This window comes from Tachypleus tridentatus, chromosome 4 (genome assembly GCF_004210375.1).
Source record: "Tachypleus tridentatus isolate NWPU-2018 chromosome 4, ASM421037v1, whole genome shotgun sequence".
In the NCBI taxonomy this organism is placed as follows: domain Eukaryota; kingdom Metazoa; phylum Arthropoda; class Merostomata; order Xiphosura; family Limulidae; genus Tachypleus; species Tachypleus tridentatus.
In genome coordinates, this window is record NC_134828.1 from 78,219,839 (window position 1) to 78,235,782 (window position 15,944).

General features: G+C 30.7%; 1 protein-coding gene across 20 annotated transcripts in view; it reads left to right on the forward strand.

The window, feature by feature from the left end:
* Positions 1-15,377, forward strand: part of LOC143249504 (myocyte-specific enhancer factor 2C-like) — a 161,791-nt gene extending 146,414 nt beyond the window's left edge. For 10 of the 20 annotated variants that reach the window (XM_076499465.1, XM_076499452.1, XM_076499449.1 and 7 more), the window contains 5 exons: positions 302-446; positions 6,942-7,162; positions 8,824-8,926; positions 9,659-9,770; positions 11,671-15,377. In XM_076499465.1, coding sequence (XP_076355580.1) covers positions 302-446; positions 6,942-7,162; positions 8,824-8,926; positions 9,659-9,770; positions 11,671-11,956 — 867 coding nt within the window. In that variant the 3' untranslated portion in view covers positions 11,957-15,377. The remainder of the gene's footprint in view (positions 1-301; positions 447-6,941; positions 7,163-8,823; positions 8,927-9,658; positions 9,771-11,670) is intronic. The other 10 variants (XM_076499458.1, XM_076499462.1, XM_076499460.1 and 7 more) reach the window with 5 other exon arrangements.
* The last annotated feature ends 567 nt before the right edge of the window (positions 15,378-15,944 follow it).

The following is a 15,944-nucleotide window of genomic DNA, read 5'->3' on the forward strand; positions in this document are numbered from 1 at the left end:
CTTTTAATTTTTTAAATCAAAGTAATAAACAACTATTCCATGTAAAGTATTTTTACCTATTGAAAAAGAAGTTTTTTTTCATTGTACAGTTCAGTAAAACTTTTGAATATCAAAACATTTGTATATTTTTGGTGTTTAGGTCTTTCTTTGGCTTCTTTTGGAAAATAAACTAACATAGGCATTCATTCAAGAAGTTTCTTATGAAATTTCTTTTGGATATTTTGCCTTAATGTCTTTTAATAAAACTAATTATTTCTTGTTCTGTTTTTTTTTAATTATTAGTTATTTTTTTTTATTTTAGCCAACTCAATCATCAACACTTAACCAACACTTGGCCTCTGTGCCTGCTACAATGTCTGTCAGTACATCTCCATATTCAGCTCAAGAGAATACTCTGATGCAGCCATCACCACACTCCCGCATCAGTCCATGTCCAAGTTCTTCAGGTACTATTATTAATTGTGTAATGTTTTAAAGTGTAATTACATATCAACGATAATAAGTGCTTTAAATGCTACATTTTCACATTTTTTTTATTACATTTGAAATCATTACTTACACTGTAGAAAAGTCACTAGCAGGAGTTTTTTTCATAATTTTTGTGTTTTAATATTAATATGTGTGTGCAAGAAAAGTCACTAGCAGGAGTTTTTTCATAATTTTTGTGTTTTAATATTAATATGTGTGTGCAAGAAAAGTCACTAGCAGGAGTTTTTTTCATAATTTTTGTGTTTTAATATTAATATGTCTGTGCAAGAAAAGTCACTAGCAGGAGTTTTTTTCATAATTTTTGTATTTTAATATTAATATGTCTGTGCAAAGAAACCTTAACGGATGGGCCAGTAATATATTAGTTATTTTTTTCATTACTTAATAAATCTGTTCAAACTATTCCAGTCATAGATTTTAAATTTATATTTTAATAAATTTATTTTTCATAGCAATAACTCATACAACTACAGAGGAAATTTGTATGAGCTGTAGTAAAAGTTTAAATATGTGTATTATTAAATTTGCAATATCTTACCCAATAATTTTTTACTTAAAAAAAGTCAAATGAACAAGGAGCCATTTTTAGAATACAAGTGCACAACACAAGCAGAGTTGACAACATGGTCTACTGTCCTGGGCATCCAAGAGGGATATTTTTGGAAAAGAACTGCATCTAAATTTTAAATGTGAATGGTGTTGTAATTCAGTTAAATATAGTGCAATATGGGTTTCATATGTTATTAAAGAGAATACCACTATAGCTATTATTATTGGAAAGAAAGAAACTATGAAGCTTTTAACAAACAAGGAATGTTAATGTTTATCAAGACTTCTTGGACCTACCTGATGAAGAAAGGTCCACCTTTTGAAAGTGCTCTGGTTATAGGGTTTCTATTTCATTATTAACCTCACCAATAGTACAGAAGTGTTGTTGAAATGTATATGTTTTCTAGCTACATGATAAATAAATTAGCACAGAGAAAAATCTTAGAAGAAAATATTTAAGCTTTGAGTGATAAAATTTCTGAATAGTAGTTACTCATTTTGTAAGTATGGAATTGTACTATTTGTCAACTTTTTTTTTTTCATTTCAGTGAGCAAATTCACTTTTGTCTTGCAGATTATTATTGCTCTCATTTAGGAATCAATTTTTTGTAGTCCTATTTTAAATGCTTCAGTGCCCATCACCCTCATTTTTTTTTTGGCTATTGTAAGCTTAAGGTATTTAACCCTTTAAGTATGCAAATGTGTTCATACAGACATCACCCAGGCTGCAAAAAAAATTGGAAAATGATTTTTAAAGGTTCTTTTTGCATATATTGGCAAGGCATTTTAGTATATATATATATATAATAATAGTGTATGTACTTACCACCATTTACCTATTTAGTACTTTATGTTTTTTTTGGGTATGATATATCTGAAAGTAATTCTCCAGGCATAGACCTACTTTGCACTCAAGACACCATGTTGTTATGTATTTTCTCCATTGTTCACATTGTTTGGTATTCACATACATACAGCATATATTACAAACATAGTCTAATACCACATAACATTATCTTACTAGTTCATTAGTTTTATGACTGATTTCCACATTTTCTGTAGTAAAGTACTGAACCTGTACATATCGTGTTGATCCAGTAGTGTGCAAAGTGAATGAACCACAATAACTTGATAAACCAATCTTGTGTCATATATTTACCAAAAATTTTGACCTTTTGTGGAGCATTTTTTACATAAGGCATCAACACTACTAGCACTAAAATGTGTATAATTGATCAACTGCAACACTGCATCATTGCTTTCCACAGGAAATAAGCCTAATGTCATTTTCAGTACTCCACGTAAAATATTTATTTGTTTCATCAACGATTGTTGTCATGAGTTCATTATCACAAAAATGCTATAAAATATTTACATTCTTCATCAGATTCTTTGATCCCAAAATTGTCTGTAATTCCAGAATTTGTATTATCAAAGTTGTAATTATTAGGGGAAAAGTTATTACAAACAATTCCATTAGTGGTAATAATCAATAATAGTATTTACTGGAAACCCTAATTTTAAATAATTGACTATTTTCGTAAGTCATGACACTAATTGATTGAGTTAAACAAAGTTGTAATAGTCAAAAATAATAATAAAAATTCATCATGCCACTATTTTGAATACTGGGTAGGTGGAATAATAAGAAACACCAATTTTGTTTAATTGACTATTTTTTGATATTTATTGATTTTAATCAATTTTGATTACTGGATAGTTGGAATAATTAAGAACAGTAATAATAATTGATTATTTTCATGACATTAATTGAATTAATAATAGTTTTGTTTAATTGACTATTTTACGTAATACTGTTTGATGTAATTGTTTAATTGCCCAGCTGTATTTAGAAGAACATTGTGGGACCTCTTGATTTGGGGTGATCTATATTGAGGTTGGCCATCATAATACCCTGAACTCCTTCTAGGTAGTGATTACTATGACTAATGTTCTTGGCATCCTAAAGGAGTTGATCTTCTCCACAATGAAAGATCAGGGGTTACAGTTGTCCTGACAGTTTTCTATTATTTAGAATGGGAAATATGAACCAACCATTCTTCTGGGGCATTTGAATTTTCATGCATGGCTATATATACATACATCAAATATGTTCAGATGTTTCACCTTCTAGTACATAATTTGGTGGTAAAGACTGGTATAGTATTTTTTTGTACATCATAGACTTTCTGCATTAACTACACTTTTTTTCTCCAACTCTTGTCCAAAGTGGAAGAATGAATAAGAAATGCGACATCTTAAAATGGTCAGTGACATGCCTTATGGTTTTGAAACATAAGTATTCTTCTGCTTTACATTATACTACTTTAGTTGAGGTACAAACATCTATATTTGTATCCCATCAAAGACATTTTTGTCCTATGTTAGAACGCTATGGAAAATGCTCGTTTTTACTCAGTAAAAGTACTGAGAAAGTTTTTTTTCTAACTAAGATGATGGCAGGGCTTTGGTTGACTTGTATTATTATATTTGTGTCTTCTTACAGAAGATATTTCTGAAACTTACTGATTGTAGTTTGCTACCAAGGTTTTCTTTTCTAATCTAGAAGACATCAGGGCTCTAGTTGACTTGTATCATTCTATCTGTATCTTCATAAAGGAGATGTTTTTGAAATGTACTAATTCCATAACCATTTGATACTTTTTTTAATGCATAAGGACAAGTTAGTTACTATCAATTTCATGGGAGGATAGGAATAGCATTATTGATCAGTCAGCATATTCTTTCCATGCTCTTCTGTCAGAAGATTATAATCATAGGTAATACCTGCCCTTTAACTTTAAAGATAAAAAATACTTTTACCTTATTTTGTTTGTACTATACTTCAACTTTTGTTTATATAAAATAACTTTAGTACAAAGAAAAATCTTGTTCCTTGATTATTTGAAATATTTTCCATTGTAACAAAAAATCAATTAACTTAAAGTAAAGTGTTTCTCAAGAGGGAGTATCCTCTGTATTTCGACCATTTGAAATTATTGGTCTTAATGCTATTAAATATGGTACTCAATATACCCCTGCGTACTCTGTGTTCCTTTGTAAAGGATCAAGATAGTCTTTACCTCACATAAAATTACAGGTAAATTTCTTATTCATATGCCTTATCAAGATAATAATAATAATAGGGAGTTTCTTCGTATGATACAACATAAACGTTTGGTATCTTATAGTTTATTTTGGATTTTTAGTATGGCTGTTTATATGTAATTTTATATGGGGTAAAGACTATCTTGATCCTTTGCATAGGATGCATTGAGTGCCATATTTTATAGCGTTAAGATCAATCATTTCAAATGGTCTATATTGATGATTTTTAGATATCCTGTTGGTTATCAAATATCAGGTACATTAAGTGACAGCTCCAAACTGCCCTCAGTAATGTATGCACATTAATCACTGCAAATGGTTCCAAATATTTGTATTCTAAAATTGTTTGCAAGCATTTCTGCTACCACCAGGAAATTCCTTTTGATCTTGAGCTCCATGTTTGAGGTGTGTGTGATTTCATGTGGTGTCTTTCACTCTTCACATTAAGCAGCTTAAATCAAGTACACAAAGGCAGGGAAACCTCTCCACATCCTCTCTTCCACATTTTCGTTGTGGATAGCCATTGTATAGCTTAAGATGTATTGTGCTTTCAGTTCAGTTAAGATTAGTTGTAGGTCTTTGGTGTATGCCTCAACCAGGAACTCAGTACTGAAGATGTTGGACCCCGTGTATCATCAGGGGCTAACCACACTTCTCTAACACAGCATCCCATCTGGCCGATTGTCTTCATGCTTCAGTGATTTATGATTTTTTTTTATATTTGCTATACTTAATTTTTGCCAGACAGGAGTTAGGTCTAACACTGGATTATTGTGTTGAATTTGGTGTTTATTTCATCTCACCATGGCTTGTTACCATCTCATACTTTGATCTTGTATTGAGTCATCTGAAGAAGTCATGTATTCCAAACTGAAAGCAAAAACTTATTTTTAATGAAAACGTATCTAGTCATCCTTCCACTCCTACTTTTAGAGATGGCTTGAAATTAGGTAACTGTAAGTTCTTTTATAATTTAGTGCATTAGATGCTCAGAGGTCTTCCTCCACTTTTATTCTCATTGTTGAGTTGTTTGCAGTCTCAGTTGCTCTGGACCACATAAAAACTAAGTAGTACACGAAATGTATAATCTGTGGCAATTTTCCAAGCTTCTTGAAGACCCTGGAATTGCTTAATGTCAGTTTTCTTGGTTATTCAGGATTAAGTAGTTAATTTCCCCCTATTATCCATTTCTATACAGATTTTCTGTACTATTTTTCCACATTGGAATCTGAGGGAAAAAACTTGCTGACCCCACAAGTATATCAACTTCCACTGGCAATTTTTTTTTCTATTCCTTGCTTGGATGTCAAGACTGTCATGAAGGCAAAGCTTTACACCAGTTGGCAGCTGATTTAGGTTGAACACCAGAACAACAAGTTGACTGGCTATCTTGTTTCTGTAGTAATTGAAAGAAGTTGTCCTCGCATGGTCCACATTGGCCATAGCTTCCTTACATATTATTTTCTGTTACAAAAGAATTGTTCTGCCAATGTGTGAGAAGTATTTCATTCATCTTACTTTTAAACTGAAACTTAGTTACTGAGAAAAAGCACCATTTTTGACACATTTGTTTGGGTCCATTTCCTTTTGGATATTCAGCATTATTGGCATTGACAAAAGTGTATGGATTGACCTTATTTTAATTTGTAATGGAAAACAGGCATTTGAAATTTTATTTAATTTTTCTTAGTTCTCTTTTCACATATAATAAAAAAACTGTCTTATGTATGGTGTTTTTAAATTTTTTATTAGTTGTTTGAAAAACATACCAAACATAACCAGTTGTTTAGCAATGATAGCCTATATGGCTTTGTTTCACAAATCATCCAAACCAAAAACAGTAATCAACAATTGAACCCACTGGAGATGAAAATTTGACAGAAGTGTGTGGTGCAAACAATACTTGATAATATCAACACCATGTTAGTTGAGTTGGTGAAGGAACAAAAGGAAACAGTGCTGATAAATTTTCAGGCTAGCCTGCTGGAAAAGAAGTAATAAACTGTGAATCTTATATTTACTTTGCATGAAAATCACAGTTTTGGCTCTGCAATTCTATATTTTAAAAGACAAATTTAAGTCAGTGTTGTATAAGAACTGTGGAAATTGGGTAGCAGTAGTTTAAGAAAAATTGAGGATTACGAAATTGTATATAGATAAAGATATTTTTCTGGTAACTCTTCAGTGTATTTGAGTGGAATGCCTGTAATAAAGCTGTACATATTTATCAGTGCCAGGATCAAACCACATAATTAATTTTCTTTTGGTATGAAATATTTGACTTTTTCAGCATCTGTTTTAATTAAATGAAGAGAGAGAAACGTGTTGAGTGTTATGTGTTGTTAATAGGTAAATATATATATGTGTGTGTGCATGCATGGTTATATGGTATGTAATTACACACACAAGTTATTGTATGCATCTTCTACTTTAACACATTAATTGTTATATTTATGTGGTGGTAAGATTTTACTCATAAATTACTTTCTCAACTGTGTTTCACATTTCAGTAAATTGAATAGTTGGCAGGAAAAGGAGTTAAACAAGAATCTGATGTAAAGAAACACACACCTAATGAGCTATGTGATACAGCTTTTAAGGATGTTATTGAAAACATTCTTTGTACTAGTTATAGTTTGTGTAAGTTGACCAATTTAAATGTTGTGTCAAAACTAGGTCAAAACTGATGCAGGGTATCCATTCATTGGCTTTTGTAAATTACTTAAAACTATGAAAAGAATGTTTAAATTAATACTTTTGATTTTCTATGCAAGCAATTAAACTTACATTTCTAGTGTTTTTTTCAGGAGCTTTGCTAGATGTAAACGGAGGTACAACAAATGGATATCACCGATCAGTGTCTCCTCATGTTGTTTCAGGCAGCAGTTCTCCAGGACTAGCCACAAACAAACAAGGAAACTTTAATAAACAGCTTTCACCACCTGGAGCTGGTAGCATTCAGAGACCAAATCTTAGAGTAGTCATCCCAAACCCTCACACATCTCCTGTGTCTTTGGTGAGAAAGTTTAATATGTCAGATAGTGAATCCATTATAATTTATGGATTAAAATAGCATTTATTGTCATTATATATTCAGACTTTGTTAGTACTACCATTATAGTATCACATGCCATAATGCCTCACTATAATTTTGAAGAGTCATATAAACATATGTACATGTATGCAAACCTACACATACATTGTAATAAATTAGTTTGTAAGATTGAACTGCTGTAGATTCCTGAATAACGTGTTTAATGCATACTTTTATTTGTTGTTAAAATGAATGTTTTTGTGTCATACTGAACCTGAAAGCATATTCTATCAGTTTCCTCTGTGATATTGGTAAATAACAGATCATGATGGAGGCATATAGATACAAAGTGTATTTTAAAGTGATAACATTTAAGAGCTAAGTGCAAGATCTGAATATGTAATTTAAACATTTTGAACAATAGTGTGTACTTGTGTGTGAGCCATAATACTGATGTAAAAATATCCCCCTCAAAGTCTTTGACAGATTTTTTTTATTGTTACCTTAAACATAATATTTCTTTTATATTTGAACTATTTGTCTGAGTAGCTATGTCACACAATTCCAAGAACACAAGCATTAATGTAATACAAGTTGATTGTTTGTTTTATGGAAGAGATAAACAGAACTTTTAGTCACAGTGTCAGAAATAATTATAAGAACAGTAATGATAAATGATAATGTTGTCAGAGTCAAAATAAATTCAGTGGTTGCACAATCTCATGTTAAATAGTTAACAAAAAAGTACCATATCAGTATAAAGATTATAAAATTATAGGCAGTTCTATATACTCAGCAGTAGCACTGTGATCAGTTCATGCATAGCTCACCGGACTGAAATAGCACATGCCAGTCACATTGAAATTGAAGTTTCAGCAGGGTAAGGATTCTCCATACAAAACAAGTGTAGGAAATTTCAGTAGGAGATGTATATAAGACTTTGTATCTCAGACTGTGGTTTTTATTAGATTGATGATGACCAAATACAGTTCATGTCAACTAACTAACTATAAATACTTGTGTGAATGTTTGGTAACAATCAATGACAATTCATTCAACAGCATAGGGAGAGAACTAAACTATAAACAATGTTCAAGATTTACAGTGAAACCTGGAGGGGGGTATCAGAACAAGTTTGGGACTGCATTTCAGCTAATAATGTTAGTGATCAAGTACAGGTGGATCCTAATCTTTTATGCTATTCCTTTGGGAACATAATTTAATGAGTGGAGGACGATGAAAGGGTTTAGAAGCTTTATGGGCTTGTGTGAAAACTGAGAAGATCAAAAGTCAACCAAACAACTTGGTTGAATTATGGGGAATAATACAGTAGCTTTGGAACAATTGTCCACAATTATACCTTGGTAAACTCTATTTTAGCATGAAAATGAGATGTAATGATTTGTGTAAAGCAGAGGGCTAACATAGAAAATACTAGTGTATTGTATAACATGTTCAGCTTTCTTTTTCATTTTACTGTGGATTGTACCATTATTAACTCACCATTTAATTACCATTACTTATTGTGTCTGACTCGTGTGTATATTGCTTGTACTTTCATAATTATTTCCCTTACAGTTTTTACTTCATTATATTAAAACTCTACTTTCATAAAAATGATTTACAAAATTATTGTTTTACAGCAGTCAACCCGTACTTTGAGCAATCCTGTTGTTTCTATGACAACCCCTGGTATTCTAGGAATGGCCAATTATCCGTCCAATTTGACATCCACTTTTCAACAAAGTATGTAATTTTTGCTCTCAATTAGTGTTACAGGCATTCTGAGAAACAAACTGAGATTCAGAATAGACCAATATACAGCTAAATACAGTGGAAAATTTGTAGTTATTTGTAACATTACCTCATACTGGTGTGCAGTTAAGTATTAATATACATTTGTATTTAACTTTATCTCCCCCAAACTAAAAAAATATGAAAAAAAGGTATAAATTATTCTTTAGTCTTAAACTGTTTTCTCTTTGCATGGTTATAATGTAGTGGATTAGGGAAGCAAACAAAATTAATTTCTATTTTCAATCTGTCCTGCTGGCTAAGTCACTAAACTTTATCAAAGCAATTTCTCTCTATTGAATATTTTTGTTGTTGTTTTTTTTAATCCAAGAGCTTGATTTGTTTATGTTTTTAATTTATTTGTGAATATACATAATTTAAATAGCCAAAAGTCTTATTGACTTTCCCATTTATGTCTAATATTTTGGTGGATCATCTGTTTTAAAGTCATGATCTTAATGTATGTGGACTATGTTTTGTCCCATAATGAATTGTAAAATCCATTGTTTTGCTGCAAGCTATTAAAAACCACCAATCTCAAATAAATATTTATATCATAAGATTAATAATAAAAATGTATATTTACTTAAACATTTTTATGTTGCTCTTCTCAGTGAAACAATTTTGAACAAAATGGTAACATGAAAGATACATGAGAATGAAACTCCATTATTTCTCTTATAGATGACTTTCAGCTAAACCCAGAACTTGGGCTGACAGGTTTTAGCCCTACTAGCTTGCTCTCTAGTTGGTCATCTACACAGGGATCTTTAGCAGCAGCCATGAGCCATAACAGGTAGGTAGTGGCATATTTCTGTAGCAGATGTTGTGCTGGAAATAGATGTGAAACATAAGGTAAACACTCGTGTGTCATGTTGTACATATTTTTAAACAAACAAATTTTGTATTTCTGTTAGATATTGCATGTGAAAGAAATGTTGATTTCAAAATTCTATTATGTTAGCTCTGAACCTATCTGAACATGGTTTTTATAATTACTGCATCAATGAAATTCATGATCTTGTATTCTGATAAAAACAAGTCACCTAAGTATGTTTTATACAGTTAAAATTGGTAATGGTTCTTGAGCTTAATGCATATTAATAGGATAGTAAATCAGAATAGAAGTTTATTATTTTAAGATCTTTTTTTCAGTAGAATATACTAATATGTATGCATTCTTAATGTAAGAATATGCTATGAATTAAATGTAATTTATATTGTAGGCTATCATTACATGATGTATTTCAGCTAGGTTTGGATGTCTGAATATCCAGCTCAGGTATTGCTTAAGGTAATTAAGTCTAACAGAGTAATACAGCAGAGTATATATGTTATGACAGTGTGTTGTTGGGGTATGTAGAGTCTCTTTGAAGGAAACTTTGTTCATCAAGATATGTACTACCCAGCATATTGAAGGTTACATGATACAAGTATTTGAAGTGCATCTTTTCAGTTTTGCATGTTTGCTTCTGGTATTTAATCTCAATTTTATGTACAAACTATAATTATTAACAAGATACAGCAAAAATTATTTTTCTTTTCTCTCATAGTTGGTTGGTAAGAAATATTACAATACAGTCAGTGATGTCGAGAAAACCCACTTGTAGAGAAATATATATGCAAAAACGGCTCGTTTGGGTTGAGAAAATATTTTACGTAGAAGAGCGAACAACGTTTTTGCATATATATTACAGTACAGTCAGTAGTACATAGTAGTGTTTATTTGTCTATTACGTTATACAATATCGGCTGTGAAATACAATCTACCATGCACATTATTGTTTTGTCTTGTTACTGTAATGTTTTGCTTTAATTTTCTAGAAAGTCACTTACAGTTTTCTTAACTAACTGAATATTTCACCATACTTAAATTTGACACATTTCTCCTGCATTTTGAAGACTTGTTTGTCCATTATGTGTTGTAATAAAGAACTTAAACTTTAACATAGGTCAAGAATTCTGAGCTTCAGTGATATAATAACAACAATATAAATTATTCATGACTATTATGGATATAACGTTGAATAAGACTCCTGTAAAATATGCTTATAGTTGGAATTTATAATTTAGAATAATCATACTTCAAATAGTAAAGGTTGTGGTGCTATGATTCTTGTAATTCTAACATCTCTTAGTATGATAATTAAAATATTTTTGAATACGTTCCCCAAGGTGTCATTTGTTCTTCATCCATTTTTATTAATTATTTTGTATCTAATTACTGAGGATTTTTTCCCAAGTGCTCTGTAAAACTATGGTGGGGAGTACTGTACGAGCTTGTAAGTTCTCCTGTGGTATAATAGCACTCTAGAGCATCTCTAACAAATGACATAGTAATATTTTAACACAATTTATATTATAATTTGTATTAATGAAATATTTAAAACTTATATAGTGACAGCATGCACAGCTGAACTTAACTGTTTTCTACATTATATCCAATAACTCCTTTTTCTAAGACTAGTAATTATTTTTGTGATAAATAGATGATTTGCATATCATCAATATTTTACTCTTCTGTTTTAATCAGAAATTGTTTTTATTTACATGTGTTATGCATATTCTTTGTTAACCATCAAATCTGCTGTCATAAGGTTTGTTTGAAAAATGACATTTTAATTGTCTATAAGTCTAATTTAAATTAGTTAAGTAACGATTACTGTATTTATGAAAGACACTGCTATTTTCTCTAGCTCCAATACAACTTCAGGGGCCAATATGCTACCTCATCTGTCTGTGAGTAATAGTACCCCATCCCCCTCCACTTCTCCTCTTCCCGTGAAGGTGAAGAATGAGCCAGTCTCTCCCTCCCGAGATGTTTCTGTACACAGACCATCTTCAGTGCCAGGTCACTTATCATTTGGTCATCAGTTGTCACAGTCCACACGTTCCTCGCCAGATCCAGATTCTATTGGGGATTATAATAGCCCATTAAACAAAAGGCCAAGGGTATCTGTCGAAAGTTGGGGCACATCGTGATGTCCTTTGTGATAGATTACCAGTGTAAAAAATCTTGTGTCATATACATCAATAATCCCAAAAGGAATACTTTTCTTAGTCAGATTGTATACATAAATACTGGGTAACAAACAATTTTTCCCAGTGTTTATATTTTTTAACCAATAGTTAATATGACTTCCCTCTGCCATTGATTAGAGCCACTACCATTTGCTTTAGTTGTGGAATGTTACAAAGATCATTGGTGAAGAGAGATTTCTACCTCCAAGAAGAAAAAAAAAGTATTAATAATATAAATAAGAAAGCCCGATGAGGAAAATTAATCATAGAAGAGGTACTGAAAGTAAGAAAACATTGCCTAGAAAGAACTACCAGTAATGGCTAAAAAGCTGTATTTGTTTTTTGTCAGCTGTACAACCCACAAATGACAATGAAGGGCTTCAAGAACCAGCTAGTTTTTGTATGTACTAGCTCATTCTTGTCTTTCTAGACTAGTATTTCACATTAGTATAACAGATTATGTATTGTTGGAGTCAGATCTGTATAGTGGATATGTAGTTTTATACCAAAGGTTGTTGATGTGGTAATATTGGTAAATTATAGATAACTGCTTGTTGTAAAGAGATTTCTTTTTTCTGTATGGTATATATAAGTATATGTGATTGTTTTGTTGAAGTGGTATTTCAGATAAAGCACTAATGATGAAATCACCAAATTGTTAATGAGTAGTTTGCCCTATTTTCTATTTACAGTGTTGGGCAAAGATTTGCATTATTCTTACTACATGCAGAAGCAATCAGAAATGCCTTAATAGTCTTTTAATTGTCAATGTTGATTTCTTTAAAGTCTAAGAGATCACATGGGATGTTATGTACCCACTCTTGAAATTATACTGTGAGTTTGCAGTATCAAAATTGTTTTGAAAAGTTGGCTGTAACTAGTTGTTTCATGTGGTGTTTCCTTAATGAAGGATGCAGGTTGTTCATTAAATTTTAATATAATTTCTCAAGACATTGACTGATTTGTTATTAAAAGTTGTACCTTTAAACTTTGTATATTTTCCATCAATTTTTACACAAGTTCAGATCACAATGATGCTGAATCAGATCACTTGGTGTCACACTTTGCTTGCATTGTGTAGTAATGAAAATTGTAACTTAAGTTATTATTTCTATGCTACATTTGTTAGTTTTGTAACCTCTCAAACATGGATACTGTTTGTTTTTTTATGGCCATGAAACTTACATAGTATTACTTGTCTGCAGCAACATGGTTCTAAGAAGTGAGCAGATATTAGTAAACACTGAATGTAGCAAATTGTTTCAAGCACATACTTGCTAGGGAAGGAACAGGCAGAGTTCTGACAATGTACATTTTATAAGACTATGTTATTTAAGTGCCATGGCTTCTTAAAGAAATTCTGGCAAGTACTTAAGTTTTTTACCAGAGAAGTTCAGACTGTTAATTAAATTAACTTTTCTGTGTTTGTGGATGATTTTATGTAAAATATTCAAGTGTAGTGGAATCTGTAAGCCTGTAATTGGAACATTACAACATTTATGATCAAGAAAAATCTAACAAATGATAGTGGGGGATTCAGAAAGTTGAACTAACATTGCTGTATCTAGTGGTATGATAAAAACAATAAAATATATATAGATACAAGTTTTCCTTTTTGACATTCGCTCTGAAGAAGAAAAGAAACAGTACCAATATATTAAGTTTTGTGACTTTTTGTTTTGTCAGATTGTTAGACATTGGATATGGCTTTATGCAGACAGGTCTGTACAATTGCTTCCATTGTTTATGAACAACTTTTTTTTCTACTACATCTGTCCAAATTGTATATTTACCCATAATTCTGTAAATTATACAGATTTTAATACAGTGTTATATATACACCAATGACGTTTTTCAAACTATTATGTGAGGTAAAGTTTAAATACCTTCAGAGAGTAAAACTTTCAAAATTGTTTATGAAGTCTTCAATATTTGTCATTTATCAAATATTTCTTATAACATAAGATCAGTAATATATTATTTTTATTATTTTCACTGCTGCATTTTTAAAAATACAAGTCTCCCAATTCTACCTTTATATTTACATACATAGTAAAATAAAACATGTTTTGATATTTGTATACTAAAATGAAACTGGTAATTTTTGGAAAATATGAAGGGGAATACCTTATCTTCATACTAATATAAAATTTTAAATACCATGGTAATGAAAGAATAAAAAATCTGTACTTTTATTTATTTTAAAAATGAACTTTTGTTTTTATGATTAAATTTTAATCATACTAAAAGCTAATAGTGCTATCTGCAAGACTGGCCATCTGGGAAAAAATTTTTAGGCTTAAGCTAAAGTTTTTCTCAGAATTTTTATATGGGGGTGGGATGTAAATATGATTTATCAGTTACAATCAGTCATTTAGGCTTAATGTTTTACATTTTATCTCTATAGTTATCTTAAGTAACCAATACTAAAATCTAATTACACTTAAATGGCTAGTATCATAATGGTTGTTGAATTACTAATAACGTTTTAGTTAGCTCATTTCGATTTTAATTTCTTTTGCCACTAGAATGTATAAAGATAATTGCAAATGGAAAGCTAGAGTACAATAGTAAAATTTGTAAAAAACATATTTTTTGTTTATAATCATTTTATTGACAAGTTGGCATATGATTTGATAGATTGAATAGTTTTCATTCATCTCATAGAGTTAGTCATTTGATTTATAATTTTGTTTATGTACAGTGTACTCTGTAAATAACTGCTAACAAGAACAGCCTTTCAAAGATTTTAAGACATTTAATTGTTTTTATGCACTGTGACCATACCTATTTGTTCTGAGAATAGAAGTGAATATTTCAGTCCTGTGTTTTATGTTTGTTTGTACCGAAACTTCAGAAAAAATAGCACATTTTGCAAACTAGTTACTTTTGATTTTTAAAGTTTGCCATGGAAGATGCTGTCGACATTTTAAAAATGTCTCGATGCACTTTTAAGACTTTAGTGAGTGTAACAGCTTTATCACTTTAATAGGTCTTAAAATAACCAGCAACCATAGTCGATTTTTATTGTAATCGTGGGTTAGACGAAACCTACAGGAAGTTAATGTAGCATAAGTTGATCGATTACACAAGGTAACGGATATGTAATATGCATCTGAAACGTTACATTAGCTCAGACATTACACACGTACATACATGTATTTGAGTTTTTTGTGTACACTCTTGTCTGTTCCTTCCAATTCCAGAGATTAAACCGTCACAGCTATTGTTATAGCTACAGACTGTAGTACCAGATGCTTGATGAATGAACGGTTAGTTGTTACATTTATGATAGACTTGTACAATAGCAATTTTGTCCAGCGGATAATTGTATGTTATTTTTAACACCCTGTAAAAAAAAATAAAAAAGGTTGTACTTGAACTTGTGTCCGACGTTTTTTATTCATTATTATTAAAAGTTTTTTATTCATTTTACGATAAAAGTTGAAACAGATTGTTCTGTACTGAAAGAAGAATACAATAATAAAATCTTACATTCGCATAAGTTAAATAACAATGAAAAAGAGAGCCATCTTTTGTATTAGATTACTGACATCAAAATTACTGCTGGAAGGGACAGAAATTTAGATATTATAAATCTTCATAAAATCATTCAAATGTAACAAAAACTTACAAAAATGCTCTTTTAAAAATTGTATAATAGTTTGTGTCCATAAAATAAGTACATTTTACTGTTGTAAAATAATATAAAATAAAAAATGCAACATGGTTTCGCTCCAAACTGATGATTTTTTGCTTTATTAAGTAATCTGAAAAGAAGAAAGTAACGTAAATGTCACCGCCTACATTCTTAATTTAATAAGCATGTCTCGTCTGTTACTCCAAAACTTAACACGTTAGCAGAAATGCCAACCATTACGATTTGAGCGTAATCATTACGATTTTGGTGTATACATTATGACTATACGCTCATACTGACACATATTAC